The sequence below is a fragment of the Aulonocara sp. 'chitande type north' Nkhata Bay genome, linkage group LG7 (genome assembly GCF_057382095.1).
Source record: "Aulonocara sp. 'chitande type north' Nkhata Bay isolate Kocher_YH1m ecotype deep benthic linkage group LG7, A_spYH_male_GT1.1, whole genome shotgun sequence".
In the NCBI taxonomy this organism is placed as follows: Eukaryota; Metazoa; Chordata; class Actinopteri; order Cichliformes; family Cichlidae; genus Aulonocara; species Aulonocara sp. 'chitande type north' Nkhata Bay.
In genome coordinates, this window is record NC_141350.1 from 15,826,090 (window position 1) to 15,852,921 (window position 26,832).

At 40.2% G+C, this 26,832-nt stretch overlaps 1 protein-coding gene and 1 pseudogene across 5 annotated transcripts; one reads left to right on the plus strand and one right to left on the minus strand.

Moving 5' to 3' along the window:
* Positions 1-698: 698 nt before the first annotated feature.
* On the minus strand, positions 699-12,617 carry LOC147324872 (ubiquitin-conjugating enzyme E2 Q2-like). Of its 3 annotated transcripts, none has more exons than XM_086299007.1 (13): positions 12,366-12,617; positions 7,711-7,815; positions 7,481-7,603; positions 7,339-7,395; positions 7,089-7,241; positions 6,640-6,724; positions 6,469-6,529; positions 6,282-6,372; positions 6,129-6,187; positions 4,620-4,668; positions 4,448-4,543; positions 4,250-4,316; positions 699-3,042 (listed from the first exon to the last, which is right to left on the minus strand). In XM_086299007.1, the coding sequence occupies exons 1-13, from the start codon at positions 12,522-12,524 to the stop codon at positions 3,011-3,013; spliced, it is 1,137 nt and encodes a 378-aa protein (XP_086155133.1). In that variant the 5' UTR covers positions 12,525-12,617; the 3' UTR covers positions 699-3,010. The 3 variants fall into 3 exon arrangements, with proteins under 3 accessions (XP_086155133.1, XP_086155134.1, XP_086155135.1); XM_086299008.1 differs by having other exon boundaries at positions 7,089-7,238; positions 12,366-12,616; XM_086299009.1 differs by lacking the exon at positions 12,366-12,617 and adding an exon at positions 11,472-12,015.
* Positions 12,618-16,918: 4,301 nt separating this feature from the next.
* Positions 16,919-20,339, plus strand: LOC147324873 (UDP-glucuronosyltransferase 2C1 pseudogene; annotated as a pseudogene). Of its 2 annotated transcripts, XR_015130235.1 has the most exons (3): positions 16,977-17,010; positions 18,108-18,216; positions 18,384-20,339. The product of XR_015130235.1 is annotated as a UDP-glucuronosyltransferase 2C1 pseudogene, transcript variant X2 (transcript). The 2 variants fall into 2 exon arrangements; XR_015130234.1 differs by lacking the exon at positions 18,108-18,216 and having other exon boundaries at positions 16,919-17,010.
* The last annotated feature ends 6,493 nt before the right edge of the window (positions 20,340-26,832 follow it).

Below are 26,832 nucleotides of genomic sequence, written 5' to 3' on the forward strand. Positions count from 1 at the left end.
TCATCAAGAGCCAATGTATATTTTAAGTGTTTCCTTAATTTCCTGGAGGTGTAAAAAGAATTTATGGATTCCTAAACACAGCTCTAAGAGATTAAGTATTTACCCAATTATTCCAATAAACTACAGACTTAAAGGATATCAATCCTTTGTAGTAATGTTTGTAAACTCACTTGAGTACAAATATTTGCTAAATAAGCAACAGAAACAATTTCCCAAAGGTTTTGTATTTATGTAGTTATTTACACCTTTGCCAAATTTTGAGTCAAATATTCAATTTGTACAATTTTAGTTATATTTAAGTATTTGAATACATTTTCCACGCTTGGCAATAAGAATAATGTAAAACCAGGGAACTCTGAAACTAAACTTTAACATCACTACTAATTATTGCACTTGAGATAAAACCAGATAAGAGTTACCTTACTCTGAATGTGCCGGTAGATTTTACCTCATTTTAACTATTTTTCTTTTAAGTACATAAATTATTACACTACATTGTAAATATGCAACTACATAATAAAATTGTGTAAATTACTTAATACACATTACAACTGCCACCTAATCATCAACTTTAAATTATGGAGAAATATATTTGATATTCAAGAGAAACAAAAACAAAAAATTTGCTACTGAATAAAATGTAAATTAAAACAATTGAAAAACTTTACAACTCCAATGCTACACACGAATACCAGTGATAATCTTAAAATTCTTTATTCATAAACTTGATGCAAGTTTACAAATTACTGTACATGGTCAAAATTTCTTCAAATGGAAAAAAAACCAAAAACAAGAAACCCAAAATGAGCCAAGAGTGTCAGACTTGTTGGTGCCAGAAAATGAATTGAGATAAATGATACACAGTCCAGTTAGAGAAGCGCCCAATTACCATTGCATGACCGTCAAACTTGAATCGTCTCAGTATCTACTGTGACCCAAGCTTTTGCATTTTGAAGGGAGGCAGTCACACATGTGGATAAAGGGTCTGTAACAGAGGGTTTAATGTGCACCTCCTCTCTACACCTGACCACACGGGTCCCCATCATTGGTGAAAGTGTCTTGATAAAAGATATTAATAACCTCCACCCTCAGATACATCCTGTTGTCACAGGTCTGATGTAAGCAGTGTGCTGAGAACAAAAGAAATTCTGATCAGAAATTATTCACGATATGACACCTCTCTGGGGAGAAGGGGGGTGGGGGTGAAAAAAAAAAAAAAAAAAAAAAAAAAAAAAATCAGTGAGAGCAATTACACAGACTGGTCAACATGCTCCTTGCAATCCAGCACTCGCTATGTAAATTGCTTTATTACAAAGTCATGCGACCTGTGTTTTAAAGTTCAGTTCATCAGTGGGCAAGTATGTCAAAACATTACTGAAACTGCGCACTAATTAAACCCAGAAAGTCACCCGCAGCTCAACATGGACATGTACCGATCCCCCTCCTAAGTATTGTTTGTTACCTGAGTTGCCATTCAAATGTACTTTTGCAGACAGTGTTAGCAAATAAACTGCAAAAGAGCCAACAGATTGATAGATACAACGTGTGTCCTGTAATTTGGGGAACAGCAGCACTCTGTGTGTACTACAGGATATTTCAAGGTCAAAGTTCGAATGTACAGTTTTATAATCACACTACTAAATCATCCTTTTCCACAAGCAACACTGAAACACACCTGTGCTATATTGTAATGGCAGAGGAAGCCCTACAGATAATGGACATTTAGCTCCAAGTCATGTCGAGTGACAGGGCGGCACACTTTAAATGGGCAGGGAGGGGAACGAAAAACAAAACAAAAACAAACAAACAAAACACTACAACAAATTTATGCGAGGATGATATGACAAGTTTGCTTTAAAATTAAATTTAAAAAAAAAAAATGAACAGAGGAACATCCAAAAAAACCTTAATTTATTTCCTCAATAAAGTCCACTCCAGCAGATATGCTGGATGAAATGACTGCAATCAAATCAAACCCAGCTTTTTAGATCAGCGGCTGAATAGGGGGCTTCTGTACAACGTGCTGTTAACTTTACACACAGATGGCTTCATTGTCAGCATCCAACTAGCCATCAACCTCTACAGCTATTTAAAAAAAAAAAAAAAAAAAAAAGCACTTGCAGCCTTTGACATAAATAAGGCAAGAGGACCCAAGAGGGGTTAGAACTTCCAATCTTATGTATCCTCTCACTATAAGATATACAATATGAAAATTCTGATTTATTTCATACCTATCGGCCTTATTTTCTAATTAACTGCAAGTTGACTTGTTCACAACACTGCAGCATTTTGTTTCTGCTTGACCCGATGTTCTTCACACATTATAAAAAGCAAGTGCCAAAAAAACCAAAAAAAACAAACAAAACAAAACAAAAAACAGTGAGTAGGTAATCTCAAATTTAAGATAAGCTTACAAAATATGGAATCGTATCATTTGTTGTCTAGGATACCCAAATAATTAAAAAAAAAAAAAAAAGCCAAATAATATTTCTAGAACAATGTTTGCATCTATGTACCAGTTAATTTCCAAAAAAGAGAAAAAAAAGAAAGAAAGAAAAAAAAAAAAAAAAAAAAAAAAGCAGTTGTGAGGAGGTTCTGCTTCTGTATCAATCTTCCTTTAAAATTCCCACTAAATGAGGGGTAATGGACTGTGAAGCCCGCTTTGTCAAAGCAGCTGAAGAAAAAGCATTTCCCCAAATTTCGAGGGAGAAAAATTTTTTTTTGTTTGTTTTTTTTGTTTGTTTTCAAAAGACAAATGAGCATATTTAGAAAACAGAACTAGTGATAACCTCACATAATCCTCCTCACTAAAACACTGAGGGGGAGAAGCAAAGTGAGACCGGAATAAAGTCTTTCCTGGAGCGAGGTGACGGGAATACTTGTCAAATGAGCCACGAGATGGTTTCTGTGAGAACGATGATATATTCCCAGTAAGTCAGAGAGGGAAAATATTCCAAAGAAAGCAAGACGACTCAAAGACATGTTCCCGGTGCATAGTGGTAGAAGCTCCTTATCCATCCTCTTTAGGTGGTGTGTACCAACCTGAAGGAACAGAAAGACAAACGCAGTTATTTAAAGAAGCCTTGTTAAAGTGGAATTCATTGACAGTGCATATTGTACACGAACACACAAAAGCCTGATATAAATGCAGTTTCAAACAACTAGAACTGTAACACAGATGTGGTGAAAGAAGAGTGCACAGTTCATCCTGCATGTGGGTCATTGATGTGACCTATTTCTGTGCACCAGCGCATCATTTCTGTTAAATGAATTCGTTTATTTTATAAAACTTAGTTTGAATACATTTGTAGTGCCTTCAAATATGAATTTTTAAAAGTTATCTAAAACCTGTAAATGTCACATGGTCCAACTGTTCGTTTAAATGAACAGAAGACCATCTCTTTAAATGGTAAAATATTTAAAATAAAATACATCTAGGCTGGTACACTTTTCATGGCAGGTGGTATGACCAGTGTATGTCATAAAAAAGTGATATGTTTATACTATTGCTACCAAAAACAAAGGTCAACATTGGTGTCCAAGTAAAACCCTATTTAAACTGGTAATAGTTGTGAAAGTAAGGAGTGCAATCTCAGATCTTTCTTATCTAATAGCTTTTATTATTTAATAGTTTTACTTAAAATATTTGACTCAGCTTTTGTCATGAACTGAATAAATTGTTTTATACAGAAATTTAGGCACAAAATATGATTCAGAGACACAAATTTATAAAACATTCATACATAAATGCGTTCATGCATGAATACCAAATACTACGTCACATCGATGACCCACAAATGACTGCAGTACCCAAAAAAAGGCCATTTTAAACCAAGAGAAACAGGGTGTGTGTATATACATGCAAATGAAACGTGCACTTATAACCTTTAAGTACAGTACAAAAATGCAGTGGTATTTTACATATGTGGAAGTATGCTTAAAGCTAATGGAAATGCCATTAGTAAAAACATAATACTCAAATTGTAATTTGTGTGAAAAAACAGTGGGACTAGTATGGATTTTGTTTGTAAAAAGGTTAATTTTTTTTTTTTTTTTTTTTTTTTTTTTTTTTTTTTTTAAACACTTGCCTATAAATTTTAATTTCCCAGTAAGAAAAGCTTGCTCATGTTTACATTTATATGAAAGTAGACTGTATACATGCATCAGTGAATGGGGACCATTAGCTAAGGATCATGATGTTCCCATTGTGTGTTTATTGAGTGTCAGTAATTCATAACTCTTTCCTTACCATTCTTTTCATGAATCTGAACCAGGGATTTGTATGACTGTTGTGCTCTGGCAAGATTGTACTGGTTCTGAAAGACAAAAGGCAACATGTCAATACGCAGAAGCAGGATGATCCATTTATTTTACTTGTTTTCATTACTGAAACAAAGTTCATTTGAAAACAAAAGCAAACATCACACCAGTTCATGATATGTGTTACCTTATTGGCTCCAAACTGCACCCTGGCTTTTCCTTTAACCAGAGTTGCATTTATCTGCATAATGACAGATTCTATGGAATAGGCACTGCTCCAGCCCTAACAAACGCAAATAGAAATGAATCAGTTCCTGTTGTTAGTCATAATTATTATTTTATTTATCCCATTTGCATACCTGTTTTGTGAGAAGTTCCATGCACAATGCTCCTCCCCCTAAAACATAACTGGAAAAAAAAAAAAAAAAAAAGTATTTTTCTTGCTCTCCAGAATTTTCTTTCTTAATTTGCTAAAATTATCAGAAGCCTTGAAAGTAAGTATAGCACAGTGATGTATGGCAATGGCGTGTGCTTTATAATTCCTTTTAAATTAAATTTTAACTGCTTCACCTCTACTGCCATAAGCATAGATACAGTGAATCTTCACAAGTCATACCATACGTATTTACAACAGGACTTCTCTAGCAGAGGATCTCCTGTTCTATGATAATAGGTTATTTCTACCCTGTACCGAGCACAATAGCACAATGCAACATAAGCCACTGTATCTTTTAAAAAATAAATAAATGAAAAAAAAATCCTAAGCCACTTAATTTCATGTAACATTTGCTTTATTGAACCACTTGACACACACTTTTTTATTTTTACTTAACTCTTTAGAGTATTATATATATATTATATCATCAAACTCCTTATTAAGCACCTGTAATTCAACTTTTGTTTTAAATTTTTTTATTTCCGACTTCCTTTGTTTTATCCTGTTTAAGTTCGGTCTTCCCATTTTCATCTTCGTAATATTAACTGCCTTCACTCACTCCACGCCATACTTGTCAATGCTCTTGTCACATCTCGTTTAGATTTTTGTAATTCTCTTCTCTGTGGTCCACCTCAAATCTCTCCATAAATTGCAGTTAGTTCAAAACAAAGCCGCTCGTATTATATTCTGAATTAGATCTACTGAACATAGAACACCTGTTCTTAAACCGCTCCGTTGGTTTCCAGTTCACCTCCGTGTCCATTTCAAGATCCTGCTTCTTACTTTCAAAGCGCTTCTTAACCTTGCTCCCCCATATTTATTTGATCCTTTCCATACGTACTCACCCCCTAGTACACCTTGCTCTTCTTCAGTTTCCCTTCTGTCTGTTCCACCTGCTCGCCTGACTTTCATGGGACTCAGACCCTTTAGTTGTTTTGCCCAGAGACTTCACAGTTCGGAGATGTGGTAGAAGTGCATTCCAAACTCTCTCTCCACTTTTAAATCGCGTCTTAAAACCCATCTATTCAAAATTTCATACCCTTCATCATGATTCCGTCATAGTCCATTTGTACCTTGTTTAGCTTTTATACTTTATTTTTCATTTACCTTATGTTTTATGGGTTTTTTGTACTAATGTAAAGTGACCTTGAGCGTCTTTAAAGGCACGATAAATAAAATGTATTATTATTATTAGTTTTTTTTAAGTTATTTCTTTAAACACCACCTATAAAATGGCTTAAACAATCTTAAGGCTGCAATACAGCAGGAATTTACATATTTGTTTAGTCTAAACAGTGGGGTGTTATTTTTTAATAACAGAAGAAACCATTTGAAGTTGTCAAGCAAATCATAAAGCATATTCTGGGCAGTAACATTCATAAGATGCATATGATGTATGTAATTTGGGCTGGGAACACTACTGCACACTCACCCTCCAGAGAGCACAGGCGAGACAACCCGTACAAAAGGTGGGTCAAAGGGAAAATTATCCTGTTGTAGAGAAGAAGAAAAACTGCCTTAAGACAGCCCTATACTACAAAAAAAATAAAATAAATCTGTTGACAATTACTTCCATAGGACTCACTTTATAAGAGAAATTGAGCAAAATGTAATCCACTCCTTCCTTTTCTTTTAAGACCTGCAAGTCACTATGTAATGGACTATCTGGGTCTACCCTGTAACAAACAGCAACAGAAAAGGTCAAATAAAAGCATAATTTTCAAAGTTGGAAATATAAATAGAATAAAAATACACTCAGAATAAGAACTTACGTCCTTAACTTCACATGCCATTCATAAAGGCTGTCATTGACTAGTTCGACTGAATAAATACCTGTGAAATGAGTCACAAACGCACAAAGAGCTTCACTTAAAGCTTCTGGAAAAAAAAACATTAAATACAATGCAAGCCACAAGCATTGAGTAATGGTTCCTTGTATTCACCTGTCTTGTAACTCTGTGACCTATAGATCTCCCTGAGTTCCTTCATTAGGCGGTCTGAGGCTTGCACTGAGCCAGAGACTGCACCCTGCAACATAAAACAACTGACGGTTAAACAACTGGACAAACAGGAAGCATACCAGAGGTTTTCAGATTTTGCACAATTTTCTTGGACTGCTGCATTTTTGCACTGAGTGTTGGAGGTTGCTGTTAAACTGGTAGGTTGCATGAGAATGTACAACTTCTTCCCTTTATAATTGACAGACTCATTGAGTCTGTCAATTATACCGCGCCGAAAAAAATAAACAAATCATAATTAAAATTATTTTCTAGTAGAAATTCATACAAAAGACTAATTATCTCATCGTGATTGTGCATTCATAATCTCCAAAAGCCAAAAATATTAACTGAGATTAAGGTTTGATTAAAAATGTGACAGATGGAAATCTTACATTCAAGTGATCTTGTCTCTGATTTTTACGGATTTTCTCCAAGATAGCCAGATTTTCTTTTTCTATCCCTTCATCTTCTGACTTTTTTCCATCCACCGGCTCCTCTTCTTTCATTTCGTAATGGTCCAGGTCTTGGTCCAGATCAATATCCTGCTGGCAGAACACATACATTTGTTCAGAAAAGAGAAAAAAAAAAAACCCAAAGATATTAAACAAATTGACGATCAATCAATGGATCATATTTGGATACCTCTCCCATTTCGTCTTCTTCTTCCTCTTCAGATGTCACGTCACCTGATAACCCGTGCTGTGAAAGGTTGGAAATTGAAAAACAGTGAGTAGCTAAGGTCAACGAAAGACTCTTGAGCTTTACTCTTATTTACTGAGCTTACTTTTCTGTCTTGGGTGATCGGGCCAGCTGGTAGAGGCTGGTCCAGCATTTCTACATCTGGATGTTGTGGCAGGTTGTAAAGACGACAGAGATCACAAATAAGGCGCTTCAACTGCTGTAGAAGCTATAAGAAACATCGAGAAGATCAACTGTCAATAATAATATTAAATTACATTTTCCTAATGTAGCAAAGCATCCTATGTGGAGCAAGAGCCATATTAACCATCTTACCAATGTGCTGCCTTTCCTCACATCTTCTAGGCGCTCCAACACTTCAGCCAGACTGGGATCATCAGAGTCGACAAACCATATTGGTGGCGTTGAGGGATAGGATTCCTGCAACAGCAGCAAGAATCATGCTCAAGTGCTGATGGCTTTACAGTCAACAGAATGCACTTGAATTGTACAGAGAAAACCACTGCTTTTAAGAAACAAAAATGTCACCCTGGGTTAGAAATCTGATTAACATAAAGGGTAATAAAGTTCGTTTCAGAGTTACAAGTGACTTCAAACCAAAAGCCTTAGCCCACACAGCCACCCACTGCACAAAATTAGCCTCCTACAAGCTGAAGAGCGAAAGCAACTCGAGCACGAGAGAGAAGTGGTTAAGTGCTCCTTTGACATTTCAATTAGGTCTTAATACAGCTTTTGAAGTCATGAGTAAAAATCCAGTTTTCAACTGCTGTGCCTAGCAGCAAACGTATTCAAACAAGCATTTAGACACATATGGTAGTACTATGTAAAGTTTGTAAAGCCCAAGAGAAGAAAATACTGCACACAGAAGAAGAGAGAACCGTGTATATATTAATAAGAGATGTTTTATTTTTGATTAGGTTTTTCAGAAAGTTAAGAAAGATGTTGAGAGAAAACATGCTGTATAAAATATGCAGTAATGACTGTGCAGTATTCATGTTAAAATGACTGCACTGAAGTCTGAGAAAACTTCCCTACTTTTCAACTGATTCAAGATCCCAATTTAAAAAAAAAAAAAGAAAAAAAAAATTAGTTTGTCTCGATTGGTAGTTTTAGTTAAAGTTCAAGACCAATTTTTCTTCTCGTTTTAAAGGTTAATAAATCTGCTGGTTTTCCAGAGTCTGAGTAATCATGCTGATTAACTGAGTCAGAAACATCCCTCAATCATAATGCCTGCTTTCAAACAACAAAGATGGTGATGACCAAAAAGCCAAACTCGTGTTTAAAATAGGATCTGACTGAGTGCCTGATACATGCATGCGCCACAGATGAAAAATATTATAGTATTTACAACCTCCAATCAAACCTGGCATAAGATCTCTCATCCACTGTGGGGAGGAGTTAAACACACGGTGCCACAATGTAAACTACACTGTGTAAACTGGGCATCTAATTGTAACCATGACTTGGATGCTGACGTGAATGCTCTTTACAAGTCAGAAACTGGTGAACTGGTAATTACGATGCCTTTATTATCAGCACAGTGCAGTGTTAGTGTAACTCAATAATATGTGCCTTTCAACTTCTTACTAATCTCCATACTAGAGTTCAGCTGATAAACTGATCTTTTACACAAAATGTCATCAATTTCCGAGTTCCTGCTTCTATTTTACGCCTTCGATAACTAAGTGTCATGAGATTTGGGCTGTTGTTACACATTTTAACATTTATTCTTCTGTCTAACTGAACTCTGACTCTCATTCAAGAAAAATGCTGTAAAGTTTATTTTATACTTGCACACAGTGGCCCCCTTTTTGAAAGCTGGAGTGTGTGGTACATAATGGGCGAGCTAGAGGGTCAGTCTCTGCAGGTATTTAAACAATTTATCAAGGACAGAGTACAATGGCAAGGAATTTTTGGAAAAAGACTGCTGAAACAAGTGGAAAATAAAATACTTTTTGCAGAGAAGTCTAGAAAAAACACCTTTGTGTTTGTAAGACACTTCCTACTTCCTATAAATCATTGCCTACAACTCCAACAGTCAAGTGTACCCGTATGTGTGACTGTCTAGGATAAAGCCATCTATAATTTCATCCATCTAATTTCAAGCTTATCTAAGGTCAGGTCACAGAAGCTGTAACCCTTAACATTATATTTCAAACATCTTTTTACTCCAGTTACTCCTTGAGGACACCCACTCCATCCCAGTACCCAGGGATAAATAACCTGAGTGTTCTGGTTTTGACCCAGGGTCTCCTCCTAGTTGCCAGTGCCCAGAAAACCTCCAAAGGTAGGTGTTAAGGAGGTATTCTGGCCAGATAACAGAACCATCTCAGTTAGCTCCTTTAAAAGTGAAGCAAGAGGGACTCTACTCTGTGCTCCCACTGGATATCTGACTGTCTTACCCAGTCTATAACACTGAGCTCAGCCACCATATGATGGAAACCGATCAACCCCTTTTATTTGTGACCTTGTTCTCCCAGTCGCAACCCAAAACTCATGACAACAGGAGAGGGCTGGAACTACAGACAGTACAAAAGATGATCCAGGCATCTGATTTGGGTCTGAAAAGTGAAGTCTATTTGTCTAAATCTGTTACGTTCACATGACGGCTCTACGTGTACATGGTAAATAATGTGCACTTGTCTTTAAATAATACCAGCGAGAATAACAGCATCAGTGGGTGCTCTCCTATGTTTCACGAGACAGAACATTTGGTTTATGCTTTGACCCGTCTTCCTCCCTTCATACCAACCATTTGTGGAAGATGGCCACCCCTCCCTGAACCTGGTTCAGCTGGAGGTTTCTTCCTGTTAAAACAAACTTTTTCCTTCCCACTGTCGCCAAACACTTTCTCATAGGAAGTCATACGTTGGGTTTCTCGGTGTAATATCTTTTAAGTATCAGCCGTGCCAGTTTTTCCAACTATTTTAATCAGATATTTTGTGGCTGTCTGCCAACTTAGATGCTAGCATAACACTGTGAATGTGCTGCTTACGTAGCCTTAAGCTTTATTTGTGCTCACCACATTGGTAGCCGTGTGCACCTACTGTGATGTCATTGCAGTACATCAGACTAGAAATCTTCTCCTGATTGATGGAGGTCACCACTCAGACAAAACCTCTGCATCAATGCTTGCATAGAAGGAGGATGCAAAGGAAACAGTTTTATGTTATTTTCCTTCAAAGTCTCATCTTTCTGAAGCAAACTTAAGTGGTGAAAACTGGGCCCTAGACTGCAGTCTAAAGGGGCAATTATAATTTGTATTGTCACCGTTGCAAACAGTGGTGCCTCAAGCCATGCTTGGTCATTTAGGCTGCTTGTACATCTACATTGGTGGCAAAGCTGGTAGACATGAATGTATGGCTGTGACAACTTGCACCACCTTTTCAATGATATAGCAGTATAGGAGCTCAGTGATTCACAAATTATAGAGAGGGAGATGCCTCCAGTTTTGATTTCTTCTACTCCTAAACCAGCACTAATGTGGAGGTTTCTGTCTGAGCAGAGAAGAATGCAGTTCAGGAGAAGAATGAAGCACTGGTATAAATGCTGACCAGTTTGTAGTGACATTACTGTTTGTGCACAACATGATCAATGCAGTAAACCTAATGGGCTTTGGCATAATCCTAGCTATGTAAAAATAAATAAATTTTAAAAAAAAAAAATCACTCTGTAGCTCTGATGTCTTCGTGGCAATCTGCTTCAAATCATACCCAATGATATCCAACATGACCATGTTCACAGCATGGGGCCACATTTAACTCACAGCTACCCCTCTGAACAGGAAGAATGCAATATACCTGAGTGTAATCTAGTTTTCCTTTAGCATGAGCTGACTCAAAAGGACACAGACAGTGAGGTTTAATCTCAATATGGCAGGGTATTCGGAACGTTTCAACAAGCACTCGCGCGTCCTCAAAATGCGCATAAGTGTAACTCTGTGTGTGCATGCTTTTGCTGAGAGGAGGAGGATGTGGTCAGGTTGTCAGGAAGATTCATCATCTGCTTACCTGAACCAAGCAAAACAAGTGCCAAGCGAAAAGAAAGAACCTCAGTTGTTAATAGATTACACCTACCTTCATCCACATTTTGTGATGGCTGGGAATGTCTGCTTTGCGCAAGTTTGAATTTGATTTTAATCGCTAATGTATTGGAGCGGGCTGTGAAACGCGTATAAATACTAGGCCCCTGTTTCGTTTCTTTTTGGTGGTGGGGGGGGCTGCGTTACTAAAAAATATACAGTTCCGCTGACGTTAACAGCTGGTCAAAAAAGCAATATTGTCACGTACATTTCACATGTACATTGCGTCGCTTTCGTCAGGTTTTAGTGTCGAGATAAAGAAGACACTAACGTAACCGCTTTAATGTATGCCAGTAAGTTCGTCAGAGGGATCAGTCTACTTACTGAAAAAGGCAGAAAGGACGACCGAACAGCATTCCATTAAACCGCTTCTATTTCACGTCAATTAAAGCCATGTACGGGACCTCGACGCTATGTCTGTTTAAAAAACACACGTACACAGTAATATACTGCTTGAAAGCAGCTGGGGTGTAGTGAAAGCCCTCGTATGACCGAACTAAATTAAGTTTAAATTGAACTAGATATAGGCCATAAGTGATAAAGTTAGCCGTTGTACTACTTTCAACAGTAACGCAGTTAATTTGGCAAACAAAAACAAGCTAGCATTAATGTTAGTTTCAGTTAACAAGCTAGCAAAAGCAACCGCAGCGTCGTTACTAATCGACGTTTTATTGTATAATTTTTCAAAGTGAACATAACACTGTTCGTGTGTCGTCCACTTTAATCCACGGGGTTACTCGGATTTTAATGGCCTGACACAGTTTATAAATGAAAGCGAAGACTTTATTCGTAGTTAATTTGTAAACACGGTGCCTTCCGCGGACCGATTTGGTTTCAGTCGATAGTCAGACGCTGGGTTAGCTTGTGCGCAGAGCTGGCCTGGACTCACCGTGATGTTGCAGTGAATGATCAGCAGCTTCTCCCCTGTTACGTTGAATTGGCAACTGAGTTCATCGGGTTTCCAGTCTATTATTCTGAATCGTTCGTGGTTTGGGTCAAAGATTGACTCCAAAAACTTCAGTTCGGCCTTCAGCCCCGAAACCGACATCTTCTACTCATCTCAAACCACCAGGCCGCTGGCAGAGGGGAAGTCGGGGCGGAATGCGACCGCGCAGTCGAATCGGCTGTACGGATCTCGCATATTAGCGTGAGAACAACAACAAAGGGCTGGAGAGTTAGCTTTATATAAACCTGTGTAGCGCACATAGACTCTTAGCAGCGTTTTGACAGCTGTGACACCACATACGTACATAAATATATTTACATTATTTTATATTTATTTTCGCACCACTACAGATGGAGTCATAGTTGTGACTTTTGCTTAAACGAACCATTTAACAGCATGAAAAGGTTCAGTGTTATACAAGATAATTAGTGCCCCCCATCCCCTTGTTTTTTTTTTTGTTTTGTTTTGTTTTGTTGTTGTTGTTGTTGTTTTTAAAAAAAGAGTATTTCCTATATGCTGTTAAACAAAGCAAAGAATCTTAAACACGGACAACCTAGTTTTATTTTGGATGGTTACTACTTCACACATAGAAATAAAATTATTTAGGAAAAAACGAAACTACCATGGTCAAAATTATTAGCTTCCCTATTGCCAACAGTCAGTTGTGTATCCTTTTTGCTGGATAACAGCCTAGAGTCAGTTGTTGTAGTTTTCACCAAGTCCCACAAGCAAATCTTGAGCAATCAATTCTTTTTTGGCAAATCTCTCAAGCTCCTTCAGATGTGATGGTCTTCTGTCTGGCAGGGACTCTGGTCTTCAGTTCACCCCACAGATTTTCAGTGGGATACAATTCAGGGCTTTGTGTGGGCCAGTCAGCAACGTTCACTTTGGTCTTCTGTAGGTAGTTCTTCACCAGGAGCGACCTATGCTCAAGGTCGTTGTTGTGTTGGAAGGTAAAGTGATGACACAGACACAATTTTCCTGTTTGAGGTTTTTTAAAATAAAAATCTTCACACACCATTCTTTCTTAATTATTGCTTCTGCTTTGATAAGATTTCCAGTTCTTGATGCACTGAAGTCTCCCCATAGTATAATACTCCCACCACCGTGTTTACCCTGGGGATGATGTTCTTTGGGTTGTAGGCCTCTCACTTTATTCTGTAAACATAAGCAACATCTCTTTGGCCAAAGAGCTCTAGTTTTAGGCACACTGCCAGTATAATCTTTCTCCAGGTTGTCCTGGGAATACTCCAGTCTAGCATGAAGGTGTCTGTTTTGCAAAAGCAGAGTTTTTCTTGGTCTGAAACCTTGGGGTCTATTCCTGAGCATTGATTTAGTTATTTTCTTCTTTAAGACTACAATTGTCTTCCTTCTCATATCCCAACTAGTGGCAGCAGATGGCTGCCCCTCCCTGAGCCTGGTACTGCTGGAGGTTTCTTCCTGTTAAAAGGGAGTTTTTCCTTCCCACTATCGCCAAAGTGCTTGCTCACAGGGGATCGTTTGACTGTTGGGTTTTTCTGTGTATGTATTATTGTAGGGTCTACTTTACAATATAAAGCACCTTGAGGTGACTGATGTTCTGATTTGGTGCTGTATAAATAAAATTGAATTGAACTGAATTACAATTGCAGGCTCAGCTAAAGTATTTACTAGAATCTTAGCAGTTGGTTTGGGGCCTTTAGACACATGTTTCACCAGTTTTACTTTCGTTTATCTAAATTTATCTAAATCTTTCAAGTTTTGAGCATCACAAAGTTAAAACACATCATCGTACAGCAGTGGTTTGTACCATGGCTAAATAAAACGGTCAGTTTCTCAGGAGAATAATAATATTGACCCTGGTCAATTTTGTTTTTCTGAATTAATACTGTTATTGTGTTCAAACAGAAATAATTTGTGCAGTCTAATGAAAAATAGTATGTTCAGGAAGTGCTATGTTGACAGTCTCTTGCGCTATTAAAAAAAGCACAGGCCAATTTCGACAAAAACTTTAAATTTCATGGGGGGTAATTAATTTTGTCCTGATATGCATATACATGTATTGATACTATTTATCAATCAGATGTATAATTAGTCAGTGTATAATACCAGTCAGACATGTAGCTACATCAGCTGTTTGGGAATTGTGAATGTTTGTGGCACAACAGCACATATTAACTGTCACGCAAAGCAAAACTGTGAATCATGAAAAGACCACAAACTAATTGACATACTCAAGCCTGTGGTCTTATGAGTGTTGCCTGGCTTCTACAAGATAAGATAATATAAGAGAAAAGACGACTACATAGTTTAATGTAGAATAGTTAAATAAAATAACAACAATATGACAAAACAAAGTATAGAAATGCACAAAAGCCAATACTTAAAACGTATTGTCAAATGAAGTGGTAAAGATTTTCTGTATCTGTCCTGTGTCAAACAGAGTAAAAGAACCGATTAACAAATTTTGAGCCTATAGTCACTGTGTCAACAGTTTGGCCCATATATTTTTATTTCTTTTGTTTTTGTCGTTATTTATTCCCTCCTTTATTTCCTAAAAAACATGTAAATCTTCAGTGAAAGTAAATATATTTTAGTAAAGTCTTCTAGGTCTTGAATATCATCACACTGTCTTTAAACATGTAGCTAGTGTAACTTATGTGACACCGTTGATAAACCACTACTTATTGTAAATGTTATCTCATTGGCTGATAAGCTGATATCATTTAATATAGCCAATGCTGGATGATAACAATGTTTGGTGTTAATGAAAATAACAATGGTGCACTAGAGGGGCATCAGTGAGACAAATGACAAGACGTGAATGGTTTTACAGGTGGAGGCCAGTGACATTTTTTCCTCCTCATATTTCTAGACTGTTTTTTCACTACTTTTGCATTTAACTATAGGGTCAGGGTCACTACTGGTAGCACAAGGCGATACCTGGACCCTACAGAGGTTTCACAGGTAGTCCCACTCCTCCAGTATGGCATATGTGCCACTGGAGTTTGTTCTGTCTTCCAGCAAAGTCTCAAGAGCATGGAGGAGATTCCGGGAGACAAGCAGTTACACTTGGAGAGCTGGGCACAGCTGTGGAAGGTCCGTAACCCATCAGCCACCAAGGACAGGATAAGGACTGCCAGAGCCCTACAAAATGACTTCCAGCAGCAGGACACTGGTGTGAGTGTCTCTGACCAAGCAATCAGACAGTGACTTCACAAGGGCCTGGCATCCTCAAGTGGGACTGTGCTCACGGCTCAGCACTGTGGAACCAGATTGGAATTTGTCATAGAATTACAGGTCCAGCATTGGCACCCTGCGCTTTTCACAGATGAGAGCAAGTTCACCCTGTGCATATGTGACAGACGCATGTGAAAAAGAATGTTTTGCTGCCTTTAACATTGTTACATTGAAGGCATATAATAACGTAGGGAGGGACAGACCTCTACAGGCTAGCCAACTGCGCTATGGCTGCCATTCACTACTATGCTGGTGGAGTGGGTGCTGGGTTCCTCCTGATGCACAACAATGCTTGGCCTCATGTGGTGAGAGTCTGCAGGCATTTCCTGGAGGAATAAGAAACTGAACCATAGACCGGACCCTACGTTAAAACCTATAGAGCACCTCTGGGACCTTACATTTTGGTCCACCGAGTTGCACGTCAGCCTGTGCAGGATCTAAGTGCTTCCCTGGTCTAGATATGGAAAGAGATCACCCAGGACATCATGTCTTCTCATTAGGAGTGTGCACCAATGATGTCAGACATTCATAGTCAGAATCTATACAAACTACTGATTATCGTTCTGAGTTGCTATAGTGACATGTTAGCATTTCCAGTGAGATGCTCTGCAGCCACTTACAGTTGCTGCTTGTTTATGGGTGTTTCTGCATTCAGTCTTGTATTTAGTAGTGGAAAAACACCCGATTTAAGCTCAAGAGCTTTGATCGGGTGACTGACGTGGTCACTGGAGAATATCCCATTTCTTTGCCTTTGGGAAACTCTTGCAGTTTGCTTTGGGTCATCACCATTATCACTACGAAGCACTGTCCAGTTTGGAGCATTTGGCTATTTTCATTCTGTCATAATGCCGTGTGTGAGCCAGGAAGGATCAGGACCTAAAATACAGAACTCAGAAGTAGGACTAAGTTATAAGTGCATATAAACCAAGTTATTCCATTGATATGAGTTACAGCTGCTTTTTAAACATTCAGAACTTTTACTTCTATACATCTATAAACCATCTCAACATAATATGACTGCATTAATAAGCACATTTCTAACTGATCTCATAGAGATAATCGTTTCTGGTAATTTTAGGCTGTGGAAACACTTTTTTGCATGCACCCATGCAGTTTAATGCTCTGGCCTAGGTAAACAATCAAGCAGTACAGAGTAATGCACTGATTGGACACTAGATGGCAGAAAACATGCATCTGTTCTGTTTACAAGCTAACATGAACTCTGGCAGTAGTAGTTCAAAGCCCAGTACACACACCTTGTATAACACAAATCAGTACACCGTGTAAAAGGTGGATTTAACACAGCACCAAACATTGCATAACCGTGATAGCGAACTTGAACCTGGGGTTCACGGCTCGAAGCATTTGGGTAAGTATTACTATAGCTTAAAATGTAAATATGTTTGGAGAAACATCCCGCACTTTGTGATAAAACACTTTATGATAAAAATGTGAGTCTAACTATTTTAATTTTGGATGATTAAACGTCTATAATTAGATATTATGGAGTGGTACGCCTAGATTGTGATCTTAAAGGCAGATTTAGCTAGCTTTGTTGGATTTGATTTTATTAAACAGTGTGGTCTTTCGCAAGCAAACTGCAGTTGGAGTTGTATTATATATAGGCTGTGGACCAAAATGACGCAGAGCCGGTTTTTCATTAGAACTTAATTCAATTATTACAGTTTAAATTTCTAGAATGTTTTCAATTTTTCCCTCGTGTGGCTATGAAGAGTGAGGCTGGTGCAAGATTTTATTTGTGAAATTGAGCGTGGGTGTGGATAATTACAATTATACTGTTTGATTTGAGTTTTGTGTCTGGATCCCTTTCTTTATTTTTTTAAATCTCTGAGAATTATGAAGACCCAGGCTGGTATAAAAGTTTTTTTTTATTTTTCACTGTAAGGGAGTGGGAATGTGGACTAGCAGTCCAGCGCTGGTTGTGTGGCACATCCCCGCATGGAAGCTGTGGGTCCAGCTGTGGGGAATGACCAGTTAATGCCCAGCTGCACGTGTGAGCTGCACATCCCCAAAGCACAGAGTTTCCCAAACCCTGGCTTGGTCCATAACATGGACATATGTGTCCAGCTTCTCACAGAACACAAAGACTATCAGCAAATATATTCAAAGTATCCAAAGTTAAAATGCCTACATAAAAATTCTTTTAATGTCTAATGTTATAATACTGTTAGTACTGATGCAGTGAGGTATAAGAAGCCCTGTTTTATGAGTTTAAACTGAGCTGCTTTTTAAAAACTGCTTTAAATACAACAAAATATCTTAATCCATAGATTTCTAAGGTTTGGGTGCTCCAACAATAAATAAAAAAGCAAAAACAAAAAAAGACAATACACATATGTTTATTTTTGCCATATTTGCCATGTTTCTTTAGTCTTTTAGAGGACGTTTGAGTTTTATGAAGTACTAAATAATTTGAACTCTTCTGATCTACATAAATTATTTCAGTGAATCCCTGTGAGAAGATTAGTAGAGGAATCCCCACACAGCTCTTAAACATCAGAAACACGACAGGGAGCCCCAATAGGGCACAGCATGCTTCTATAATCTCTGATAGGTAAAAAGAAACTTTGGGTTTCAAATATTGCAATGAAGTAAACACTATTTGTCTCTTTATTGCAGTGGAGTAGACATATATAGTCAAGATATCAAGTGGAAATATCAAATTATACAAAAATGATCAGGCAGTACTGTGTTACCGACTTGTTTTTGTGTATTTTTAAGGTATCTGAGGGACGTCATGAAGATGCTTTATTTACCTTTGATCCTCTTTACGCTACTCTCATTCCAACCACCCGGTTCATTTGGGGGCAAAATTCTGGTGTTCCCACTGGATGGAAGCCATTGGATAAACATGAAAGTGCTCATAGAGGAACTGCATGCCAAAGGTCATGAGATCACTGTCATTCGGCCATCTGATAGCTGGTACATCAGTGAGAAATCTCCACTCTATACCTCTGTCACACTTCCCTACTCTAGTGGATTTGAGGAAAACTTTGAAACATATTTGTTTCAACAGCTGGAAATCCGGCTTCAGGGAAAACCTACGTCCTCTTGGTCCCACATCTGGACTCAAATTCAGATCCGGAATGTGGTTGTAGAACAGTTCACTCAGTTTCACAAAGGGATGAGAGAAACAATCGTTCAGATGTTTGAAGACAAAGAGCTGATGCAGTCTTTACATGCTGCTAAATACGATGTGCTTTTGACTGACCCTGGCATCGGTTGCGGGGCCATGCTGGCACGCCGACTTCAGCTTCCTCTGGTTTTCAATGTAAGATGGACCATTCAAGGCGAGGCTCACTTACTTATTGCTCCCTCACCTCTGGCATACATTCCTTTTACTGGAACAGAGTTAACAGATAAGATGACCTTCTCTGAGAGAATAAAGAATATGTTGAGTTACATTATTGGCATGTACACATTGTTTCACATGGCAGAAACAAACTACAAACCGGTTGTTATGAAGTACTTTGGGCCTGATGTGGATTACTCAACGTTTTTCCTGGACGCTGATATATGGCTTATGAGAAATGATTTTGTCTTTGAATTCCCACGTCCAACATTGCCAAATATTGTCTACATGGGTGGATTTCAATGTAAACCCTCAAAAGCGCTTCCTGATGACCTGGAGACATTTGTCCAGAGCTCTGGAGACCACGGAGTCATTGTGATGACCCTCGGGACTTTAGTTGCAAAGCTTCCTCAACATGTTACTGAGGAAATTGCTGCAGCCTTTGCCCGACTTCCTCAGAAGGTTATATGGAGGTATATTGGACAAAGGCCAACCAACCTGGGAAACAACACGTTACTAGTTAACTGGCTGCCACAAAATGATCTCTTAGGACATCCCAAAACTAGAGTGTTTGTGACCCATGGAGGCACCAATGGAGTTCAGGAAGCAATTTACCACGGGGTGCCTATAGTTGGACTGCCCTTATTCTTTGATCAGCCCGATAATCTCTTCAGGATCAAAGCAAAAGGAGGAGCTGTGATTGTGGATATCGCTATGCTCAAAAGAGATAGCTTTGCAGAGGCACTGATGACAGCTCTTTACAATTCCACTTACAGGGAAAACATGCAGATGCTCTCCAGGCTGCACAGAGATCAGCCTATGAAACCTCTGGATCAGGCAGTGTTTTGGATAGAATATGTTATAAGACATAAAGGGACCCGTCATCTGCAGACACAGTCGTACAAAATGTCGTGGTTTGTGTACAAGTCTCTTGATGTCATTGCTTTTTTGTTGACCGTCGTTTTGCTTATGATGCTCATTTGTGTGTCATGTCTAAGGCTAGTGTGGAGAATGATCTTTTCTGGAAAAAAAGTTAAACGTGAATGATCAGAAAAACAAAAGCGATCCAATCTGAAAAACGTTCTCTGCACCAGCCATGTGCTAATTACCTGAAAGCATTTTACTTTGCCATATTTATCTTGAGAAAATCAAGAGCATAACCCTGAATGTTTCTGATTTCAGTCGAGGTTTTTATTTGTGAAGCTATGATATCTGGTGGTGAAGAATCATTAAAAAAAAAAAAAAAAATCAACCAATCCACACATGGATCAACTCTAGAAGCGAATCACTTTAAAGCTGGGCAAGCCCCACCTTGTTTTTCACCAAATTGTTTTTTGAAAAGTGCTTTGTGAATAAAGATGATTCTAGTATTTTCTATTTAATAATTTCTCTTGTATTTTCATTGTTTCCTGCTTACATTTTTAAAGAATTATGTCAGTGATGTGTACTGCTCTTAAGCCATTTACTGACCAGGCACTAGATGGCAATACAAGACACGCTGCACCTATCTGTCCCGTACTGTTTTCCTGACAGTGAAGTTAAGCTGATTTTTATTTATAATGGCTCAGTCCAGTCCTGCATTAGTAGACGTGCCATTCTGTAACAATTTGTAAGAAATTCAATTTATGTCCTTTTGTGTTTGAAAAATGAAGAAAATGGATTCTGCAGGATTTTAATGAAAGCCCCTGGGCTCAGGAAGTAGAGCAGGTCATCTGCTACAGAAGGTTGGTTGCTCAATCCCTGGCTGCTCCAGTCTGCATGCCAAAGTATCCTTAGGCAAGATACTGAACTCAGAGTTTCACCTGATGCGTTTTTTCAGACAGTGAATGTATGTGAAGGTTAGACAAAAAGCATTTACACATTCAAAAACAAAAACAGTTTTTAGGACTATGTGTGTGAATGAGGCTTATATAAACTGCTTTGAGTGTTCAAATAGAGTAGAAAAGCACTCTACCAGTTCATTTACTATTTATTTACTCTGTTTGTCAGATCTGTGGGCTTTATGAAGACATAAATGATTTAAAAACGCTCACAGTCAGCAAACAGATGTAATTGCTTGTCCTGTGTGCATGCTACTGCACATTGGCAACAGACGTCATGTCTTACTTTTTTTGTTTGTGGCTCTCATAGTCAGTGAATTTCCAGGTGGACTCGGGATGAGGGACAGATTCAGTAGCAGTGGGTTAATTACAGTGAAGCAAATTTCAAAGTGACCACTAAAGGAATTGTGAATAGCGTGTCCAGAGGTCTAATATATACAAATCCACAGGGTCTCTTCCTCACAGGGAAAAACACTCTGTCTTGGAAAATCACTCAGAGAAGAGAAAATGGTGAGACATTTATTTTATCCTAGTCTACACTTAAATGAAAGCAGATGTCCTCTTAGCACTGTGAGGTGCAAACTACATCATCAGTTTATCCATCCGTTCTCTTCCGCTTTCTCCCGATCAGGGTCGCAGGGAGGCTGGAGCCTATCTACCTTGGGGCGAGAGGCAGGGTACACCCTGGAGAGATTGCCAGTCTGACACAGGACTCAAACTACATTATGTATTTGCTTAACTATTACTCACCTCTCATTGAAAGTTAACAACCACTAAGATTATTGTACATTCACAGATGCCTGCTAATTACTGCAGCTGAAATTTCATTCACAAAAACTGGAGCACATTTGTACGGTCTGTTAGTACAATTAACTGCACATGAGTCACATTGTTTGACAAATAACTGAAGAAAAAGGAACTGACAAAGACCAGTGATTGTATAACAGGGTCCAGTTCAGTGACCCCATACTGCGTTGTTACAAAAGGGAGGAAATGAGCTTCGAGCCATTCCTAAATGCAACGGAAGGTTTTCTTGCAATTCAGCTAGTGCTTTATTTTTCAGCCTTTCGGGTTGTTTTTTGCAAATCATCCCTTCACAGAAAGCCACAGGGAAACCTAATTAAATGTCATATATGTGTGCCCATTTGTTTACCTCTTTTGCTGTGATGCACCTGCGTGTAGTACTCCTAAACACCAATGATGTGTTGATGTGGATATTTTCTCTTTTTTTGACCGTTCTCTATAACTCTGGGAAAATCCAGTTCAGCAGTTTCTGAAATACTCAGACCAGCTAATCTGGTATCAACAATCACGCCACATTCAAAGTCACTTAAATCACCTTTTATCCCCATTCTGTTGCTCGGTTTCAGCCCATTGATAAACAACAACAAATCCTGGTCTGAGTGTGGGGGATTGTCACATTTTCTCTATCTAGTTTCCAGCTCCACAAAAAAGTGATTTTTTTTCTTAAAAATATAAATAAAAATTTTCAATCAGTTAAGCATATTAGAAAATTGACAAGACATGCCCTAATGTAAAAAGAATGGTGATAATTATTGTATCAAGAAACAATAAACCTTTCATCTAATTAGAAATCCCAGTCTTCAATTAATTCAATACAAAATATTACATAGAGTGCACTATACAGGTCATCGGATGTTCAAGATGGGCTTTACGTCTACCAACAACTGCTCACACTGCCAAACCAATTCACCGGACAATTATATCCACGCTCTTTGGTTCTGTCCACCAGTTCAGAAGTTTTGGCGCGAGATATGTGAAGACTTATCGAAGTGTCTGAAATGTAACATTCCAACTTCCCCCTTAGTGTGTTTGTTGGGCAGCTTAGATAATGTCACTTCAGAAAAGAATATCGCCCATATGGTTTTCACTGCCCTATGCATAGCCAAGAAAACAGTCCTCATGAACTGGAAAAATAAAAATAATCTTAATTCTAACCAATATAGAAATTATCTATTAGATTACATTAGTCTTGATACAGCCTCTGCCACCACATCAGATCAATTGCTCTGGGCTCCTTTGATCAGCTCCATCACCTAGTGGGGGTGGGGGGTCATAGTTTGGTCCCGCCTTCACTGTTGTGATTGGTGTGGGGGTAGGGACAGGCTTAGGGCGTCGGGGGGGTTCCCCGGAGGCATCTTCCTTGGGGGGCTCAACCCGGGGTAGCGGTCATGTCCGGTTAGGGGCTCTGTTGGCTCTCCGGTGACTGTTTCCTCGCGGCTGCGTGCAGCGGGGCTAGGGGAGGGTCTGTGCTGACGGACGTGGGTTACTGACCTGGTAGCCTGGCTGCCCCTGGGTGGGTCCGGGATGGGCGTGAGGTTCTGGGGGCGCTCCGTCTCTGGGCTGGGACCCGGACCGGGCCTCGGGGGCTTGGGTCCTGGTTGGTGTGTTGCCGGGGTTGTGGGCGGGTGGGTGCATGGGGGCCCAGCCCTGGAGCAGGGTGCCGCCGGTGCGTCGAGCCACCTGGGGGGCTCTTCAACTGGTGGGGGAGATTGTCACATCTTGCAGGAGCTTTCCTCTCCTCAGGAGCTGCCTCTGCAGGAGGGGGAGATACAGGAGAGGTGGAGGAAGATCTCAGCCTGGGTGTTTATTGTCTTATGTAGTCTGGAAGATGAGTGGATGGTGGGGTGGGTGCAGTTTTCTCTGTGGTGGGGTTGGGTGGACTGTCCCGGGCTCTGTGGGGCCGGGCGGCGCTGCTGCACTGGGCCCGGTCTGGATGGGCCTGGGCCCCCTTTCCCTGGCGGGTCGCGGAGTATGGGGGTGCCTACTGGGGTCAGCGGGGGAGCTGGCCCCAGGGAGGGGTCACCTGCCCCTCCCTTCCTTCCCTCCCCATCTCCAGCTGCCTCCCTCTTCCCGCTCCACCACAACCACCCACACATGCAGGGCCTTGGAGTAGGGGTATGTCACCAGGGTGCAGAGGAGGCTACCCCCCCCCCCCCCCCCCCCCGTCCCCTTCTGGCTGCCTCTGCCTCAATTTTATCCCACAACTTAGACATTCACATTACTCACACTCTCATTACACATACATATAGGATCTTGGGGGTGGGCACGATACACGGAGTCCAAAGTACCATCAGGGTGTACACCCCACCCCTGGCATCGTTGCCCACCTCTCAATTTTAAATACACGTAGACATTGAGGGCTAGCAGGAGGGACCATGCGCTTACCTGCTGCTCTCTGGCAGGTAGCTCCAAGCCCTCCTGGGTTTTAAATGCACCTTAGAACACACATGCATCAACATTACAATGAGCGGGTGGAGGGAGGTTCGGAGTCTTCTCTCACCCCCGTTCTCTGCGACCTGCTGGAGCAGGGGGGCTAGGACTAGGAGGAGGAGTTGGCCGTCCGACTGCGGTCTGGAGTGTGGAGCCTTCCTGCTGCTGCGGAGTCGGGGCGGTCTGCCTCCCCCCACCGCAGGGAAAAGGGAAACACCACCTGGGTCTGGGTGCAGTTCCCCCCTCCAGGGGCGGGGGCACCTAGACCCGGTTTGTAGAGTACGCTTGGGGAGTGTGATCGTGTGTACAACGTCTCTTTATGTCTGTCTCCACGTAGGTTGAGTGTGGAGTAAGTGCATATGAGAGCATGAGGGTGGGAATGGATGTTTGTATCTGTGTGTGCCTGTATGTCTGTGTCTATATGTCAGGTTGGGTGTCAGGCGCCACCTCTCTGGGGACATCTCAGGCCCTCCAAGGTTTGGAGGCCTATCTCCCCCTACCACCACTTCCCCTGCCAGTGGCGGACCCCCTCAGACATCGGTGCGTTGGTGGTTCTTTGTGTCCGGGGATGGGCGTCCAGGTACACACCGGCTCACTCCTTGGCGGCCGCTTATCGGGGCCTGGAGCCTGGGGCTCGCTCGGGCCACTTCGGAGGTGGGGTGCCCCCGGCCTCTCGGCCTGGGGCTCGGTCACTCAGGCGCAGCTGGCTGCCGGCGGAGCTCACGGGTGCGTCACTGCAACTCCCCCTGGCTTCTGCTCCGCGGCTGCTGAGTGAGCCCTCATCTGGGACTCTCCTCAGCTCTTTCCGGGACAGTGGCGCAGCTGCCCCTCTGTTGGTCTTCCTTGGTCTCTTGTGTTCTGGGGGCCTCTGGATGTCTGGAGTTTTGATCTCCTCCACACCTGCTTCACGCCCTGGAGGACGGGGCCGTGGCCCCCCCACACCCTCTAGCAGATTATTACATGAAGGAACCTTTTAAAAAAACAAAAAACAAGCGCGTCCATGCTCACAGGTGTACACACGGGTGATCACACCCACAAACTACACCCTTTTTGGCTCCTACCTCAAAGCACACTGTGTTCTGTTGATCTTATGTGCTGCACAATAATGTTTAACATTTAGTATTTACTGTCATATTCCCATATATCATTGTGATGTTGTTTATTCTATTACTCTTGTTCTCTTCTGCTTGCTTTCTTTTTTCTTTCTCAGCAGGTGATCCAGGTGATTGATATATGCATTTTTTTTTCTCTGCCCGTTCTGTTGGTTTTTGTCTTTTGCCCTTCTCCCCTGTCCCTCTTCTCAGCTGTTTCTCTTTCCCTCTTTCTTTCTCCCCTTCTTTCCCCCAGTCAAGTCTGTCCCGTATTCAGTAAGTGAAAATAAAATAAACAATAAAAGGTGAATCAAATGGACCATTACGGCAAGGCTGGGATGGTCAGTTTGGTAAAGTAAATCCGTTGGGCATCTTTCTTTGCCTTTAGACAACAATTCTGATGGCAAAAGAGCCAAACGGGACAGGCCAAAAAAAAAAAAAAAAAAAAGGGCAGGGTTGTCTGGTTCTGTGGCGTATGAGCCAACATAACTCTGTGATGATTAAATGACAACAAATAACCGCAAAGTTGTTTTTATAAATACTTTTAATTACATTATACATGTTTGGACAGCTATTTTCAAGGGGTAACTATCTGCAGTACAGACTTTGATGGAGTGGAAATATTCTCACACTTTCAGTCCAAGCTTCTTCTCTTTTTTTTTACATGCTTGTATTTATTAGCCTCTTTAGTTGACACAGAGACATATGCAGTTTTCACCTTCACTTTTTCCATCCAAACTTCAGCTGAAAACGTGCTGTAATTGGTTTGCCTCAATGCTATGTTGTTCACTTGCACACAGATTTTCCATACGCATGCCTAGTTATTTGTGAATATCTGACCTATAACAAACAGCTGTTGGCTGGCTGCTTAGTTCTGCCTCAGATGAGAGCAACCTCTTTGCCACAGTCGACATACAAATAAATAAACCGTTTATTTATCAGGCTTTTAAACAACATCGAGCTCGTTATACAGTCGTTAGGATGACTTGTGTCATGCATCAGTTTGAAATGTCATCTTGTGACCTTATTATCCCCCGTTGTTGTGATTAAACCTGTATTTGTGACTCTCTTTGCTTGTGTGTGCGCTTGTCTGCAACAGGTGTTGATACATATAAAAAAAAAAAAAAAAAGGTATCGCACACCACAGCCGCTCTATCACGTGAGCACACTGATCCAACGTGCTACGGTTATAAGCCGAGTTATGCAATGTCGCAAGTTTTGTGAGGTGCTTTTTTGATATTTAATGGATCGATTACATTTTTTATTTCTCTCCGATATCCGATCCAGTAATTTAGGTCAGTATCGGACCGATACCGATACGTAATATCGGATCGGTCCATCTCTAGTGTGTAGTGAGGGGTTTCATAGCCTTAAAACATCTATAATAAAAAAAAAAAAAAAAAGAAACAGTGGATTATCTTTTTTACTGCATACTTCTTATCTTCTGCGGCTTCCCCAAAAAATACTGACATTGTCAGCGCCACCCCCGCATTCACCGTGAATGAAAGCGGACTTTTATAATGCATAACAAAAATAGTGGTTAAATACACCCATAAGCGTGTCGGGCACTGAATGTGGGAATACCGGTAGTTATGATGATGAACGAGCACAAATTTGCCTTTTTTAATAAAAAGAAAAGAGAAGAATCACTCGAGGCAAGTAGTAACTTTCTTTTGCAAAAGAGTAATTTCTGAAAATACAGTTTCAACTCAAAATGACATTATACTGATTAA